At 44.7% G+C, this 18,085-nt stretch overlaps 1 protein-coding gene across 1 annotated transcript in view; it reads right to left on the bottom strand.

The window, feature by feature from the left end:
- The window catches only part of LOC145528655 (ATP-binding cassette sub-family C member 4-like), a 115,517-nt gene that overhangs the window by 50,482 nt on the left and 46,950 nt on the right, over nt 1-18,085 (bottom strand). Inside the window, exons 12-18 of the mRNA XM_081547302.1 lie at nt 11,805-11,899; nt 11,496-11,582; nt 7,587-7,683; nt 5,323-5,493; nt 4,453-4,590; nt 3,625-3,662; nt 3,176-3,246 (exon numbers count right to left, since the gene is read on the bottom strand). Of these exons, the coding sequence (XP_081403428.1) occupies nt 3,176-3,246; nt 3,625-3,662; nt 4,453-4,590; nt 5,323-5,493; nt 7,587-7,683; nt 11,496-11,582; nt 11,805-11,899 (697 nt within the window). The remainder of the gene's footprint in view (nt 1-3,175; nt 3,247-3,624; nt 3,663-4,452; nt 4,591-5,322; nt 5,494-7,586; nt 7,684-11,495; nt 11,583-11,804; nt 11,900-18,085) is intronic.

Here is an 18,085-nt window from a genome sequence, read left to right on the forward strand (position 1 = left end):
ATCTCCTTGCAGTCCAAGGGACTCTCAAGAGTCTTCTCCAACACCACAGTTCAAAAGCATCAATTCTTCAGTGCTCAGCTTTCTCTATAGTCCAACTCTCACATCCATACATGACTACTGGAAAAACCATAGCTTTGACTAGATGGACCTTTGTTGGCAACGTAATGTCTCTGCTTTTTAATATGCTGTCTAGGTTGGTCATAACTTTTCTTCCAAGGAGCATATAACTTTTAATTTCTTGGCTAATGGCAACATCTGCAGTGATTTTGGAGCCCCTCAAAATAAAGTCTGTCACTGTTTCCACTGTTTCCCCATCTATTTGCCATGAAGTGATGGGACCAGATGTCATGATCTTAGTTTTCTGAATGTTGAGTTTTAAGCCAACTTTTTCACTCTTCTCTTTCACTTTCATCAAGAGGCTCTTTAGTTCTTCTTTGCTTTCTGCCATAAGGGTGTTATCATCTACATATCTGAGGTTATTGATATTTCTCCCAGCAATCTTGATTCTAGCTTGTGCTTCATCCAGCACAGTGTTTCTCATGATGTGCTCTGCATATAACTTAAATAAGCAGGGCGACAACATACAGCCTTGATGTACTCCTTTCTTGAACTGGAATCAGCCTGTTGTTCCATGTCCAGTTGTAACTGTTACTTCCTGACCTGCATGCAGCTTTCTTAGGAGGCAGGTCAGGTGGTCTGGTATTCTCATCTCTTTAAGAATTTTCTACAGTTTGTTGTGATCCACACAGCCAACAGCTTTGGCATAGTCAATAAAGCAGAAGTAGATGTTTTTCTGGAACTCTCTTGCTTTTTCAATGATCCAATGGATGTTGGCAATCTGATCTCTGGTTCCTCTGCCTTTTCTAAATCCAACTTGGACATCTGGAAGTTCATGGTTCACGTGCTATTGAAGCCTAGCTTGGAGAATTTTGAGCATTACTTTACGAGTGTGTGAGATGAGTGCAATTGTGCAACAGTTCAAGAATTCTTTGACATTGCCTTTCTTTGGGAATGAAAATTGACCTTTTCCAGTCCTGTGGCCACTGCTGAGTTTTCCAAATTTGGTGGCATATCGAGTGCAGCACTTTCACAACATCATCTTTTAGGATTTGAATTAGATCAACTGGAATTCCATCACTTCCACTAGCTTTGTTCATAGTGATGCTTCCTAAGGGCCACTTGACTTCACATTCCAGGATGTCTGGCTCTAGGTGAGTGGTCACACCATCGTGATTATCTGGATCATGAAGATCTGTTTTTGTATAGTTCTTCTGTGTATTCTTGCCACCTCTTCTTAATATCTTCTGCTTCTGTTAGGTCCATAACATTTATGTCCTTTATTGTGCCCATCTTTGCATGAAATATTCCCGTAGTATCTAATTTTTCTAAAGAGACCTCTAGTCTTTGCCATTCTATTGTTTTCCTCTATTTCTTTGCACTGATCACTGAGGAAGGCTTTCTTATCTCTCCTTGCTATTCTTTGGAACTTTGCATTCTAATGGGTATATCTTTCCTTTTCTCCTTTGCCTTTCACTTCTTTTTCAGAGCTATTTGTAAGGCCTCCTCAGACAACCAGTTTGTCTTTTTCATTTGTTTTTCTTGGGGATAGTCTTTATCCCTGCCTCCTGTATAATGTCATGAACCTTCATCCATAGTTCTTCAGGCACTCTATCAGATCTAATCCCTTGAATCTATTTTTCACTTCCACTATATAATTGCAAGGGATTTAAGTCATACCCGAATGGTCTAGTGGTTTTCCCTATTTTCTTCATTTTAAGTCTGCAAATGGCAATAAGGAGTTCATGATCTGAGCCACAGTCAGCTCCCAGTCTTATTTTTGCTGACTGTATAGAGCTTCTCCATCTTTGGCTGTAAAGAATATAATCAATCTGATTTTGGTATTGACCATCTGGTGATGTCCATGGGTAACGTTGCCATATGATCCTGCAATCCCACTCCTGGGCATATGTCCAAAGAAAACTCATTTGAAAAGATACGTGTACCCCGTGTTCACTGCATTACTGTTTACAGCAGGCGAGACAGGGAAGCAGTCTCAGTGCCAATCAACAGGTAAGCGGGTAAAGAAGGTGCAGTATATACACACACATAGATAATGGGATACTGAAAGTACACACACACATATAATGGAATACTTAAAGTATACACACACACACACAGATAATGGAATACTGATCAGCCATAAAAAGAATGAAATAATACAGCATGAAATTTGCAGCAACACAAATGGGCCTAGAGATTATCATACTAAGTGAAGTAAATCAGAAAGAGAAAGACAAACATCCTATCACTTACATGTGGAATCTAAAATATGATACAAATAAACTTATCTACAAAACAGAAACAGACCCATAGAGAGAACAGACCAGTGGTTGCCAAAGGGAAGGAGGGTGGGGGAGGGGTGGACTGGGAGCCTGGCGTGAGCCGATGGAGACTATTATACACAGAGTGGATAACAAGATCCTACTGCATAGCACAGGGAATGGTATTCCATAGTCTGTAACAAACCATAATGGTGTACAATATGAAAAAGAATATATATGCACACATATATTCATATATATATACATATATAGCATATATATACATATATATCATTCTATATATATGAAACTGAATCACTTTGCTGTACAGCAGAAATCAACACAACTATTGGAGAAGGCAATGGCATCCCACTCCAGTACTCTTGCCTGGAAAATCCCATGGATGGAGGAGCCTGGTAGGCCACAGTCCATGGGGTCGCTAAGAGTCGGACAAGACTGAGCAACTTCACTTTCACTTTTCCCTTTCATGCACTGGAGAAGGAAATGGCAACCCACTCCAGTATTCTTGCCTGGAGAATACCAGGGATGGCGGAGCCCGGTGGGCTGCCGTCTATGGGATCGCACAGAGTCGGACACGACTGAAGCGACTTAGCAGCAGCAGCAGCATACTAAATCAACTATACGTCAATAAAATAAATTTTTAAAAAGTCTTCAATCTCTTTCTTCTAGTCGATTTTAAAAATAATCATTCCAATTAATTCACAGAGTAAATGCAATTCAGACTTAATCTGTTAAGACATTACTGAATTTCTCCTGGAAGCCCTAGTTGCTCGCACAGGCTCACTGAAAGCATTTCACACTCTTGTAAAATAGAGTATAAGATTCAACTTTACCTGAATAAACTCCTAAGTACCAGTTTAGATTGTTTCCTTGTCCACTAACATTAACGTGGTGTTCATTTGCCCTATGGAACAGGGAAGAGAAAAAAATGCAATAGATTGTATTAGGTAAAGACAAAAAAAAATTAACCTCAATTTAGGAGACGTGTTTTATGCTGGAAAACAATTCCCAGCTCATGGGGCCTGGTGTCCCTCTACCTTATAAAAATTCAACTTGAATCATGAGTTTCAGTTCTCAAACTGTCTGCGAGGAAGCTGCTGAGGGTCAGACATGGGGACAGACCATGGGAGGGTCATATTCCACCAGCAAGAACTTTTTCTTCTGGAAACTACATGAGGGTCAGAAGAGGAGGCTGAACAAGCTCCACCTCTCCCCCTGGCTCTGTGGGAAGGGGGCTTCCTGTAGATTTTCAGCACTTTGGGTCAGACCAGGAATCACTCACCAGTCTAAAAGCCACCAATCCTGCAGGACGTAGGCAACCTGGAGCAGGAAACAACAGTCACTCAAACGCTGATGTTACTGAGCCCGCACACCCTTGCTCACTAGGATGGGGGGTGGGAAGGCTCCAGAACATGGAGATGGTCCTTCCGGCTAAGGTCTGTACCAAGCCCCGCACCCCAGATGACCACAGGCCAGGGGAGGGCATGCTGCATTTTAATATCTCTAAAAGACATTGTTCTTTTCCTAGAAGCTCTCTGTCATGTACACACACCACCAGTAAAGCTCACTTATTTAGCTCCCCACAAAAAATGCTTTTCAATGCAAATCCAGATGGACTGCAAATACAGTAATAATAGTGCAAATGTTGGAGTTTTTCAAATGAAAGAAACTTAACAGGTACTGTGATGGTCAGTTTTCTATGTCAGCTTGGCCAGGCCAGTCTCCAGTGATTCAAACACCGGTCTAGACATTGCCATGAAGGTATTTTGCGAATGTGGTTCACATTCATCATGAGAATGCAAGTAGAGGAGATCACCCGCAACACTGTGGTGGCCTCATCCAGTCAAAGGCCTGAAGAGAAAAACCTGAGGCTTCCTGGAGGAGGAAGAAATTCTGCCTCAAGACAGCAGGGTCAGCTCCTGCCTGAGGTTCCAGCCTGCAGGCCTGCCTTCCTGATTTCACATTCACCCAGGTAGACCCCACAACTTTAGGGGCCAGTTCTTTGAGATAAATATATTCATATACATACTCAGAATAATGATAAATAAAGTATAAATAATATGTAAATACCAAAATGAGGGCACACACCGAAATAAATGTCCTTATTTACCTGAGCTGCGATGTTCACTAAAATAGGAATGATGATGTACCAGTGAGCATAAGCTATGAAGTAATTCTTGTAGGTATTACAACCAACTTGTCCCTTTGAATGGTCCTCCAGGGGTAGCTTAACCAGTATATCCTCAGTCTGTGAGGGGAAAAATGGCAGCGAGAGATAAAACATTAAGTAATCAATCCCTGAATATCAAAAGCTCAAAAGTAACTTTCATTGCAAAAAGGTGGGGACACACACAAAACTCATATGCTGGCAGGAGTGAAAGATAGTCTGTCTTCTAAAGAGAAGGCTGTGGAAATATCTAGACAAACAACATATGCATTTATGCTTGGACCCAGCCATCCCACTCCTAGGAATCTATTAGAAATAAGAAAACGTTATCTGCATAAGGTTATTCATGGTTGGGTGGCTTTGCTTAAAGTCAATCACGACTCTCAACACAAGCACAACATACCTGGTTCAAGTATAAATGCAGAAGCTTGTTCAAAATAATACACAAAATGATACAGAACTAATGTTTAGCTTAATCTTTTATTTTGTCACTCAATGATGGAAACATAAAACATAGCTGAGCCTCAAAATACTAGCCAAATATAGGAAACTGAGCTCACACAGCAAGTTGGAGTAAGGTGAATCTGGGTAGCAGGGGGCAGCATGTGACCAAAATCTATGTGGTTCTTGAATTTCAGACAGTGATTCCTGAGTGTGGAATGTGAACGACTAATCTGAACACTTATCAGAATCATGCAGGCTCCTGGGTTTGGATGTCGAGGAGGACCTGTGTATGTATGACCGGAGCAGACTGAAGGCCCACGAGGCCACCAAGAGCACAGACCAGGGCATGTTGCAGGATGAGAAACTCACATCGTGGTCCTCTGGAGCCGCATCTTTCACTGAGGGTGTGGAGGACCCTTGAGGCTGGTCTGGAGACTTGGAAGATGGTTCAGACTCCTCAGTCTTCTTCTTTGCAAGGGAGCCAAAATCTATTCTGGATTTCAGGAACTCAATGTAAGGCCCCTTTTGCACCATTTCACCCTAAAATAATAAAAAAATTTTTTTGAAAGGAATATATTTGCATTTGGTAATACTGGTCTAATATAAATGCTAATCAAGAGAAGTAAACAGATCTTAAGTTATGATTTTTGTAAGAAAGTGATCCTTAGGTCTGAAATTCTGGTGGACAAATCTAGTTCAGTTCAACTGGACACAGAACTGAGCATTGTGTTCTCTGCCAAACCCTGTGTTAGGTGCTGGGGGATATGAAAGAAATGTGCGCCCGTGTGTTAAAGATGGAGACCATTAACATAAGAAATTGCAGGCCACTCCAGTATTCTTGCCTGGAAAATCCCATGGACAGAGGAGCTGGGTGGGCTAGTCCATGGGGTTGCAAAGAGTCGGACACGACTGAGCAACTAAATAACATGTTTGAGAAATATGAGCCCCATATTCCTGGGGGAGTGGAGAATCTACACATGGAACTACTTCTAGGAAGGTAGAGGTTCTGCATATTAATCATCTTTCCTGGAGTGGAACTTCACTTGATAAGTGAGGGATCTGGCCTTGGGCTTGTGGAGCAGACAAGGGTTCAGGACACTGTTGCTGAGGCCCAGAGGCCAACAAGCCAAGACTGAAGCATCAACCAACCAGTAAGCCTGAAATATTCTCATTTATCTCCAGCCCAGCGCCAACCATGCTAGGAGTTGTAGATTGAATGGTGGCCCCCAAAATGTATGTTCAAGCCCTAAACATGACATCTGTGGATATGACGTCATTTAGATGCAGGCTCTTTGCAGATGTAATCAAGTTAAGATGAGGTCGTACTGGAGCAGGGTGACCCTACATCCAGTAACACTGATGTCCTTATGAGAAGAGACCCAGACAGACATGGGGACAACGGCCATGTGACATCAGAGGCAGAAACCGCAGTGCTGCAGCTAGAAGCCAAGTAACACCAAGGGAAGCAGATGAACACCAGAGGCTGGAGGGAAGGATTCTCCCCACTGGAGTCTTCAGAGAGAGCACGGCCCTGCCAGCACCTGAATTTGGGACCCGTAGCTTCCAGAACAGGGAAATGACAAACTTCTGTTGTTTTAAGTCACCCAGTTTGCGGTACTTTGTTACAGCAGCTCTAGAAACTGACATTCTAACTTAAGCCCATGCTGCTGTCTCCTCAGCTTTACTAAGACTCCTAACTGCTTCTGCCGTCCCCCCTCCAGTGAGCATCAGAGGACTCTCTTAACTCCCACGTCAGTCCACATCCCTCCTCTGCTCTGGACCACCCAAGGCTTCCGTCCCACCTCCGGTCCCTGCCCACTGCTCGGAGACCAGCTCCCTCCCGTCCCCCTGCTCACTCCCCTCAGACACGCTGGTCTTCCTGCCATTCCTCCCACCTGCCAGGTCAGCTCCTTCCTGAGGAACCCCTGCCTCAGGCCCCCTCCCCCAGGTGACTGCGTGGCCCCCACCTTCATGTCACTCAGACCCCGTGAGGCACCAGCTCCTCAGGGAGGCCAGGATGTCACCTTCTCTGTCACATCCTCCCCATAAGAACAGGAGCCCCGAGAGGGCAGCGCCTTGTCCTCCTGCCGCACAGGCTCCCACACGTATCGGGCACATAGAGACCTGGGCAGGGAGACCAGCAACTGGAGACACCAGCAGCGTGGGCGTCTCTGACCCGGGTGCCCGGCTACCCAACCTCGCTTCTGGTGTGAATAGAAGATGCTGTTTAGCAAACTGCATTTGACTATCCATGGTTACAAACAGGTCTTAGTATCTGTAATTTCCAAATTAGTATACTTTGACTTAAATCCTGGAAGAGGAAAACAAAATCTTGTACATAAAATAGCACTATTATCCTTAACAAATTTCATTAGAACAGTGATGACTCAGTAATTCTATGGTAGCACTTTTATATACTTCAGGGTTTATGTGGCTTAGAGCATAATAGTGACATTTCTATGGTCTTTGAATTCATCCTCAGAGGCATGAGTACCACCAGCTCTGGGAAAGGGGGCAAGAAAACTGAGGGAGAAGAGGGCATTTACCATGAACCCGAGGAGAGTGGCCTGTTGAGAGGATCTGGCCTTCAACACAGTGCTAGCAAGCTTCACAGATTTATAGAAACTACTTACATTTTCCAGTGTCAGAGTATTACTTGCAGCTTGTAGGTACTGAAACTGATGAGTCACTAAAATTGTGATCTTATCTTTCAAGGCTTGGCAAATACACCTACAAATATAAAAGGTATAGCATGCAAAAGTACATTAATGGGGATACTCCAAAGTAAAAATTAATACTTTTAAAACATAGACAAAGACAACACAATAGTCAAAGATCTTTAAATACCAAATAAATGACAAAATTTAATACAAACATAAATCAATGAATCTGACAAGGTCTTCAAATTCATCAGCCCCAAACTTGACTCCAGCTCCACTAAAAAAAATTCTAAAAAGCAGTCCATTTAAGGAGGCGCCAAGAGCTAAATTCTTTTACCTAAAACTCAGCTTAACATTTATATATTTCATAAAGAAAAGCAATTGAGCAACATTGAGATTCCAAAATTCAACTGAACTAAAACACTATTTTATTTCTATGTGAGAATAGGGGAACAGGAATCTATGTCATATAAAACTGTGTACATTTTTAGGAAGTTTTCTGTGTAATTATTTATGATCTACGATATACAGATTAACAACAAAAATGAATAGTTTCTTGATAACCTTTGCCAGAGTGCATATTCTAGATCCCTCCCCCCAAATAATAAATTAGACAGAAAATGAATGCTGGCGTGGCCTCCATCAATCTCTACAACATTCCCAGTCCCATTCAGGAAGCAATTCTTCTTTCATTAGGACTGAACACCTTCCAAACATGGGAATGAAAGAACAAAATCCAAATGGCCCAAGTCAGAGTGGAAATCAACCAACAAATCAAAAGACATACCAATTCTCTTAGCCAAGACCGCTGTGTGGTCAGACCACCCAAAATGGCTCTTCTCTTGTCCTCTCTACACCCCCTGCCTGACCAGTGCCTGCTTCAACTACACCTCCTCACATGACTGACCTTCCTATATGCGTGTCCCAAGGCCCAGCTAATGACTATTCTAGCTTTAGATCAGAACCCTCCACTATGGTTGTCAAAGGGGCAGAAGGGGCATGACCCTCTGCTGGTTTCCATGGTAACTAACAAGCCAACTGGATGTCAGTTCCCCTGAAACTGGTAATTACTTCCTGCCTGTTAAGAGCAACAGCTGCTGCCAAGTTCTGCCGAGGGGTAACCCAACAATCCCCTCACTATCCCTCACATTATTAAATGTGTCCTTTCACAGTAACCCCTCAGATTGCTTCTACATTTTAAATGCAGACCCCAGGGGACTCAACCCCAGTTTCATCCCACTGGGCCCACAACCCCTCCAGGAAGTTAGTGCCTGGGTCCAGGACCCTGGTGACCATAGGCAGGGCTCCAGAGAGGTAACCTGGGAGCCCGAGCCCCTCGCAGAGCAAATCTCAGAGCAAGGGCCAGAGCTCAGCCTGTGAGTGAGTCAGGTGGAGAGTCTGGAGGCAGCAGACTGCAGCTCAGTCCCTCTCACGAGCCTGATGACGTCAGACGAGCTACTAAACCTCAGTTTCTCCATCTCAAACAACGTCAATGACAACTCAGCCACATGTTCTGAGAAATCAAACCACCAATCCACCCAGTAAATGTCAGCCCCCTTCCCCACTCCTCCCTAACCACGAGCTGTCATGTGCTTTGGACTCAGGACAGAAAAGTCCTAAGGGGACACTCTGGACACTGGGTCTGTGATCAGAAGCAAGACCCCAGGATGTAGACACATACACCATCGCTTCATTAAGTCCAAAAGGATTCATTTTTACCTTTTGAGATGCCTTAGTTCAATGTTTGCACCTAAGTTTCTTGACTGAGTAAGCCCTCTTCAGTCTTAGTACTAAAGCTTTTAATGTAACTGTTTCTCTTTAATTTATAATTACTTGCCAATTGTCCCTGAAAGTAGTTGTAAATCAAATCTGATGGGCTGCTATGTCCAAGATAGAGCAACCCAAAAGTTGTAAAATGTTTTCTTCCTAATATTCCATCACATATAATGTAATATAAGTAATTCCAAAGTGACCAGTTAATGGCTTTGAATTTTTTCTAAATAATGCTGTTTATTAAGCATTACTTATTTAGCATTATTATTGAGGACTATGGGAAGACGGAGGGCACAGGCGCCCCCTGGAGGAGCAGGAGGCAAAGGCAGGACCCACCTTTCACCTTCCTCCTGTGTCCTGCTGCAATGCTCCCTGGCTCTGGGACAGAGGGACCAGTATGTACAGACAGACGGACATGAGAAAGGATCCCCCACAGAGCCAGCACAGTCGGACACCGAGTGAGTAAGGGGACGAGCTGGAAAGGCTAATGAGGGCAGACGGCAAAGAAGCCTGTTTGTTTGAGGACCTTTAGCTGTTTCCTGAACAGGGGGGTGGAGGGGTTGATAAGGGCTGGAGCAGGAGGGTGAGCTGTGTAGACAGGATGGTGAGCTGTGTAGACAGCAGTGTAGCATTCTGATCAGGACAGACTCGAAGAGCAGATGACGCAGGAGGCAGAGGGTCTGGTGATGTGGGGCTGAAACACATCGGGATCCATAGCATAGTGAGACAGCATCAGTTCGCCCAAGGCCTCTCACCTTCTTTAGGTGACAGAACCCACTTAGTGTTCAAGCATAAAGCTGTAAAACCTTAACAACCTTGGATATAGCCTCATGACTGAAGGAAACTCTTACTGTCAAGTAGAAGTGTGATTCATTCACTTTTAATGAAAGCCTCCAGCTTCCAGCTGCCACTTGTTTCTATTCAGCACTTACTATCCTGTATTGAAACTCTCTAAACCTTGACTCTGCTGACCTTTCCCCAAGCATCTGTCTTAACCAGTTCCACATAGAGACAGGTTCCTCAGAGGCAGGAATGAGAGCTGGGTGTCCAAGTCTCCCTTTTCTGCCCAGTGTCCTCCTTGTAAAGTGAGAGGTTTTGTGCAGGAACATCTGTAAGGGCATCTAACTCAGTGTACACAGCAGGGTGTTAATAAGTGCAGCTGGAAGGCTCATTGGCTTTAATAAGGTGAACAGCAAAGGGAACTAACTCTTGGGGGAGATGTGGAGGCTGTTTTAGCAAAAGCAACTTCATGAGGCTTTCAAGGAGGCCAATCTAGACTCCATCAAAGGCCTCAGTCAGTACATGTTAAGACATATTATATACACAGAGAAGCATTGTAGTTGTTCTACTTCAGGAGTCTATGGCCAAGCAAGAGCCACTGACACCAAATTCCAGCATCACAAAGTGAGAGTCAGGATTTAAGAAAGATTCTAAATAACTAGATTCACATTCAAGTTAACCCTATAGTGTGGGTCTAAGTATTAATTCCACAAGCATCCATGAAGCAATGTTAAATGATTGAAGCCATACTCTGATATCGAGTATGGCTCTGATAAGTTATTCCTGAATTCTAGACTTTGCTAAGTATTTTCAAACCTACCAAATAATAAGTATAAGCTAACAGGACCTTTCCATGGAAGCTCTATGTCAGTACTGAAAACTTTGTACCTTCTAATGTGCCTTAAATGATGGGGGGATGATGGAGGAAAAGATCTGGCAGCCAAGTATCAGATTACAGAGTTCCACTCTCTGATTTTAAAATCGTATATCGTCCTTCTTATTCCTGGGGTGTGGATCCATCCACAGCATCTGGATCCATCAACTGCAAGTCACAGGGGGGAATCTGCCGTCTATCCCTGACTCCCTAAAGCGTGGACCCCACTGGCCCCCACACACTGGAAGCACCTGCTGTATTTTCCTGTCCTGACCTCATCACGAGGCAAGATTTCTCTACGACGGATCTTCTGTGGATGGAAGGGAGGGGAAGGAGGGACATTGCGGCAGAGGGAGCTGAGTCTCCTGGAGCACAGACACCTTCCTGAGCTCTCTTCCCTTGTCTCTAAAGGGCTCTTGGAAAGAAGAAACGATAGAAAACAGGAGCAAACTCACTGTTCGAACAAGTGCCTGCTGACTCCTGCATCCACTGCGCTGAGCGGATCGTCCAGGAGGTAGATGTCTGCGTCCTGATACACGGCTCTAGAAAACGTAGAGAGACGTCAGGAGAAGACACTTCACACTCCCTGGGTCTCATCCCTGAATCATGATGGTGTCCAACAACTCCATGTTGCTTCTACAAACCCAGGGAAAGGGCCAAGACCCCGCTTCACACAGGCCCACCCGGCCAGCGGGGTCTGCGTGCTCACGTCCACTAGGAGCCGCGGAGGAGGAGGGGCGGATGGCAACGGAAACCCCATTTACCTGGCGAGGCTGACCCGGGCTTTCAGTCCTTCACTCAGCGGGGTTCCTCCGTCTCCTATCACAGTTTGATCTCCTTTCTTCAAATTCTGCCAATTCTATAAGGAGATAGAAAAGGGGAAAAAGAAAGAGATTTAAAATGTGTTCTCCTGCCATCCTAACCTTTCATCAGTTCTTCCCACAAGTGTTTGATCAACGATAATGGGCTTATTTCACAGTGAATAACTATAACCTTGAACATTAAAAAAAAAAAAAAAAACTTCTCAGGGTTTTTCATCTTTTCTTCATTCTGTAGTTTTTCACAGCATTTATGCATTTGACCACTTTAACAGGTATTTATTGAGTACTGACTACACACCAGGCATTTTCTGGGCACAGTGAGTTCAGCCACGAGGAAACACAGCCCCTAGAGTTTCTTTCCATGTTGAGTGCAAGTACTAAGGACGAGAAGGAAAAGGAAGTCAAATGGAGAGTGAAGGAGGGAAGTGAGTCCACACTGGGGTGTGAGGGCTCTGCTCAGAGGGTGTGAGCAGATCTGGGGCAGGGGAGGGGCTCAGGCAGACCTGGAGAGGCTGCTCCTCACAGAGGGAGGGGCGGGTGCAGGGGCCACGGGGAGATGCCCAAGGGGTTCAGGACAAGGAGGAGGAGAGCAGAGTGAGAATGAGGGGGTGAGGGCGGAGACAGAGCAGGAGGGGCCTGGGGGCACTCCAGTAAGAGGGGGAGGGGGAGGACTTACAGGGTCTTGGGTTTTTAAGGAATCACTCCTGTGCTTTGCGGAAAACAGGCAGTAAGTGGGAAAGGGGAAGAGTGAATATAAGTGAGGAGGCTACTGGAAAAATCTAGGTGAGAGATGACTGTGGTCAGGACCAGAGTGGGAGCAGCAGGAATGGAGAGATGAGGTCTCACTCCAGACACATTTGGAAGGTGTCCGTGTCCCGACCACGCAGAACAGGAGAGCAGCACGTGTTTATAAAGGTCACATCACGTACAGAAGAATCGCTGTGGAGCCCAGTCCTGCAGGGACCCTTCCCACCAGACTCTGCCGCATGGACACCCGAGGGTGGGGGAGGCCCTGGACACTGCCCACATTACTGGTCCAATCAGCCCACGTGGCTACGGCAAAGCATTGACCCCTGAGGAAGAAGCTAAATATCAGCCGCTGTCCCAGCACCTGCTCTTCTGCAGAGATGCTCAAATGTGGGGAGAAAGAAGGGCTGAGCTTCACCAGAAAGGGAAGGCCATGAAAGAAACACCCCACCCTGACCTGGGTCTCTGGAGTCTGATCTGGGCATCAGGAGCTGGACGTGATTAAAGTAGAGGAAATGCCTGAGATCTGTTTACTCCACACCCCACCTTACACCTTCATCTATCACCTGCTTTTTAAAAAATTCTTCCATATAAGCTTCCTGAACTGAGAGACAGCACAGCACGAAGGACAAGCATGGAGTTTAGAGTCGTGCAGAAAGGGACCTGAACTTGAGCTGCAAATACTGAGATGAGCTGTTTGATCCCCCAAGCCTTAGTTTTACCAACTATAAAATGAGGATGCTAATGCTGAAGACACTGATAAAGAATCAATAACTCATATACCCTCTTATATGTGTGCACACACAGGGGTGAAAGACAGAAAAATGATTTGCACATGGACTCTGAATAAATGGGAGCTACTGTTCTCACTGTTCTCCATCTGCTTCCCTCTTCCTTTCTTATACAGTCTCTGCACCATTTAATAAAAATCTAGCTCATTTCTGCTAACTTGACATTATTTCTGCAAACACAATCTCCCATTAAAAAGAACCCAAGAGAAAGAAACAGAAGCCCCTTAAAGGAGCAGTTCTGTTTTAAAGACATTATTGCAAAATGCTATGCAAGTGATACAATCTATGATGTTCAAGCTGTGGTTCAAGCAAAATTACTATTTTCAATTTCCTCAGGAAGAGGGTTTTGGAGTCTTAACTCCTCACCTCTGAAAGTCTGTCCCGGGCTTTTTCTCACAGTATAGAAGAATACTTGGATCTCCAGACTGGACTCAACAGCCTCGAGGGGAGCCCTTTAACACTACGGTGGCACAGATTTTTATAACCCAGGAGAGTAACATGCTGTTTAATCAGTATTTACATTTTTCTTCCTTTTTGCCAAATTACATTCCCCTATCAAGTAAGTTCAGATCTCATCAGTCATTCACTAATTTCATCTAAGTCCCAAGGTGGAGTTAAATATTTCATTTTGTCATTTTCTGTGAAACTCAATGCCATTTCTGAAAACAATCTCTCCCCCAAAGAAAAGATGCAGTATTAAGGAGAAATGTTAAAGCATTCTATTTTCTTTAAATAAAAATGTGAGTCAAAACCAAGTGGAGGAGGCGGGGCTAAGATGGCGGAGGAATAGGACGGGGAGACCACTCTCTCCTCCACAAATTTATCGAAAGAACATCTGAACGCTGACCAAACTTCACAAAACTACTTCTGAAGGCTGGCTGAGGACGTCAGGCTTCCACAAAGACAGCGCATTATCTTCAAAAGAGGTAGGAGAAATTATAAAAGATAAAAAGAGAGACAAAAGAGTTAGGGACGGAGACCCGTCCCGGGGAGGGAGTCGTAAAAGAGGAGGAATTTCCAAGCACCAGGAAACCCTCTCACCGGCGGGTGTGGGGGAAGATTTCTTATCTCGGAGGGCAACGTAACTGGGAGGAAAAAATAAATAAAATCCACAGATTACGTGCCTAAAGCAACTCCCAGCAAAGAACCCCAGACGCTCGCATCATCCGCCACCAGCAAGTGGGGGCTGAACGGAGAGGAGCGGGCGGCACTGCCTAGGGTAAGGACCGGGCCCGAGTGCCCCGAGGGCAATCTGAGGGAGCTAACGTGAGATAGTAACCTAAACTGTGGGACAGCCAGAGAGAGAGAACTATCCCGCGAAAAGCCCAACTCTAAGGCACTGCCGGCCCGCTCACAGAACAAAGGACTGAGCGATACCAGAGGAGAGCTAGCCGGCTGCGGACCGCCCCATCCCCCGCCGGACACAGCGGGCAGGCGGGGCCCGCCAGAGCCGGAAAGGGGCAAACTCGGCTCCAGAGAGGGCACCCCCTACCAAACTGCAAACAGGCTCCCAGTTTCTAAGCAAAGACTGCCTGAGATCCCGGAGGGTCGACAGCCGCCGGGAAGGTCGCAGCCAGAGACCAGCTCCCCAGAACCGACACAAAGCACACCGGAGCCGGGCGCGCCCGTAAACCGAGGCGGGGACCAGGGAGGTGATAAGCGGCACCGCCCCAACAGGGGAGAGCGCGCTCGCCAAACTCCTGGCCGCCTGAGCAGCTCCGACCGGGAACGGCACAAGCCGCGGGCGAAACCGAGTCTGCGCCTTTGTGGAGTAACCGGGAGCCTGAACCTGAGCGGCTTAGACCTGGGAAGTGCACGCAGCTCAGGGCCCGCTCCCCGGCCGAGTAACCTGAAGCCTGAGCAGGGTAGACGGGGAAAGCACACACGCCGTGAGCGGGGGCGAACCCAGTGCGGCCGAGACACTGCGAGCTTACCACACACACGCCAGATTTGCAGTGTTCCTTCCTCCCCACAGCACGATTGAACAAGCGAACCTAAAGAGATCACCTCCACCACTTTGTTGCAGGGCGGAAATTAGATACTGAAGAGATCTCCAAACAGAAGCCAAATAAACAGAGGGAAGCGCTTTGGAAGGGACAGGCCAACAGATTAAAATCCCTGTAGTTAATACCGACTGCATTGAAAAGGACCTATAGATCTTGAAAAGTATAAGCAGGAATAAGGATCTATCTGAAACTGAGCAGATCCCACACTGCTCACAACAGCTCCAGAGAAAGTCCGGGATATATATATTTTTTACTATTATTATTTTTTTTTTTATTTTTTTTTTAAATTAAAAAAATTTTTTTCTCTTCTTTCCTTTTTCTTCAAGTCCTCTATTACACCTTTAACTTTCATTTTCATAACCCACAATTAACTTGCAAAAAAAAAAAACCCTATTTTTGAAGCAAACTACATACATATATCTTATACCTTTTGTGTTTTCTTTTTTTAATGTTTTTTTTCCTGTTTTACTTTTTTTTACTGTTTCTTTTTTTACTGTTTTACTGTTTTTTTTCTTTTTACACTGTTTCCTTTTTTTCTTTTTCTTTTTATATTGTAAGTTTTATAAGAGTCTAACCTCTACTCTAGATTTTTAATCTTTGTTTTACATATTTGATATCAATTTTGTACATTTAAGAACCCAATCTTTAGGAACCATTTTTACTCAGGAGTGTGATCACTGGCCTGATCACTCTCTCCCCCTATTGATGCTCTTTCTTCTCCCTCAGGGAACCTCTATCTCCCACCCTCCTCCTTCTCTTCTCAACCCAATTCTGTGAATCTCTGAGGGTGTTCTGGGTACCGGAGAACACTTCAGGAACAGGATACTGCCCAGATCTCTCTCTCCCCTCTTGATTCCTCCCTTTCTACTCATGCTCACCTCTATTACCTTCCTCCTCCCTCTCTGTGTATCTCTTTGAACCACTCTGAGGGTTCCAAACTGTGGAAAGCACAGAGGGAAGTGCTTACTGGCTAGATTGCTCTCTCCACATTTGAATTCCCCTCTTCCCCTCCTGGTCACCTCAACCCCCCCCCCACCTCATCTCTCCATGTAACTCAGTGAACCTTTCTGGGTATCCCTCACTGTGGAGAATCTTTTCACCATTAACCTAAAAGTTTTATTATTGAGGCTGTATGGAAGGAGAAGTCTTGAGGCTACTGCAAGAATAAGACTGAAAGCCAGGGGAAACATTAATTAATAAGAGACCATCCAATAGCCTCCATATATACACTGAAACCAAGCTCCACCCAAGAGCCAATAAGATCCAGAGCAAGACATACCACGCAAATTCTCCAGCAACGCAGGAACATAGACCTGAGCATCAATATACAGGCTGCCCAGAGGCACACCAAATCCATAGACATCTCAAAAATTAATACTGGTCACTCCATTGCACTCTAGAGAGCAGAAATCCAGCTCCACCCACCAGAACACCGACACAAGCTCCCCCAACCAGGAAGCCTTGACAAGCCACCTGTCCAACCCCAACCGCAGTGAGGAACCTCCACAATAAAGAGGAACTTCGTACTACCAGAATACAGAAGGGCCACGCCTAACACAGCAATCTAAACAAGATGAAAAGGCAGAGAAATACTCAGCAAGTAAAGGAAAATGAGAAATGCCCACAAAGCCAAACAAAAGAGGAGGAGATAGGGAATCTACCTGAAAAAGAATTTAGAATAATGATAATAAAAATGATCCAAAATCTTGAAAGCAAAATGGAGTTACAGATAAATAGCCTGGAGACAAGGATTGAGAAGATGCAAGAAATGTTTATCAAGGACTTAGAAGAAATAAAAAGGAGTCAATATAGAATGAATAATGAAATAAAGGAGATAAAAGACACTCTGGAGGGAACCAACAGTAGAATAACGGAGGCAGAAGATAGGATAAGTGAGGTAGAAGATAGAATGATGGAAATAAACGAAGCAGAGAGGAAAAAAGAAAAAAGAATCAAAAGAAATGAGGAAAACCTCAGGGACCTCTGGGACAATATGAAACGCCCCAACATTCGAATCATAGGAGTCCCAGAAGAAGAAGATAAAAGGAAAGGCCATGAAAAAATACTCGAGGAGATAATAGTTGAAAATTTCCCTAAAATGAGGAAAGAAATAGTCACAGAAGTCCAAGAAACCCAGAGAGTTCCAAACAGGATAAACCCAAGGCGAAACACCCCAAGACACATATTAATCAAATTAACAAAGATCAAACACAAAGAACAAATATTAAAAGCAGCAAGGGAAAAGCAACAAATAACACACAAGGGGATCCCCATAAGGATAACAGCTGATCTTTCAATAGAAACCCTTCAGGCTAGAAGGGAATGGCAGGACATACTTAAAGTAATGAAAGAGAATAATCTACAACCCAGATTACTGTACCCAGCAAGGATCTCATTCAGATATGAAGGAGAATTCAAAAGCTTTACAGACAAGCAAGAGCTGAGGGAATTCAGCACCACCAAACCAGCTCTCCAGCAAATGCTAAAGGATCTTCTCTAAACAGGAAACACAGAAAGGATGTTTCAACACGAACTCAAAACAACAAAGTAAATGGCAACGGGATCATACTTATCAACAATTACCTTAAAGGTAAATGGGTTGAATGCCCCAACCAAAAGACAAAGGCTTGCTGAATGGATACAAAAACAAGACCCCTATATATGCTGTCTACAAGAGACC

This window comes from Giraffa tippelskirchi, chromosome 12 (assembly GCF_054371585.1).
Source record: "Giraffa tippelskirchi isolate mGirTip1 chromosome 12, T2T-mGirTip1v1.2.pri, whole genome shotgun sequence".
Lineage (NCBI taxonomy): Eukaryota > Metazoa > Chordata > Mammalia > Artiodactyla > Giraffidae > Giraffa > Giraffa tippelskirchi.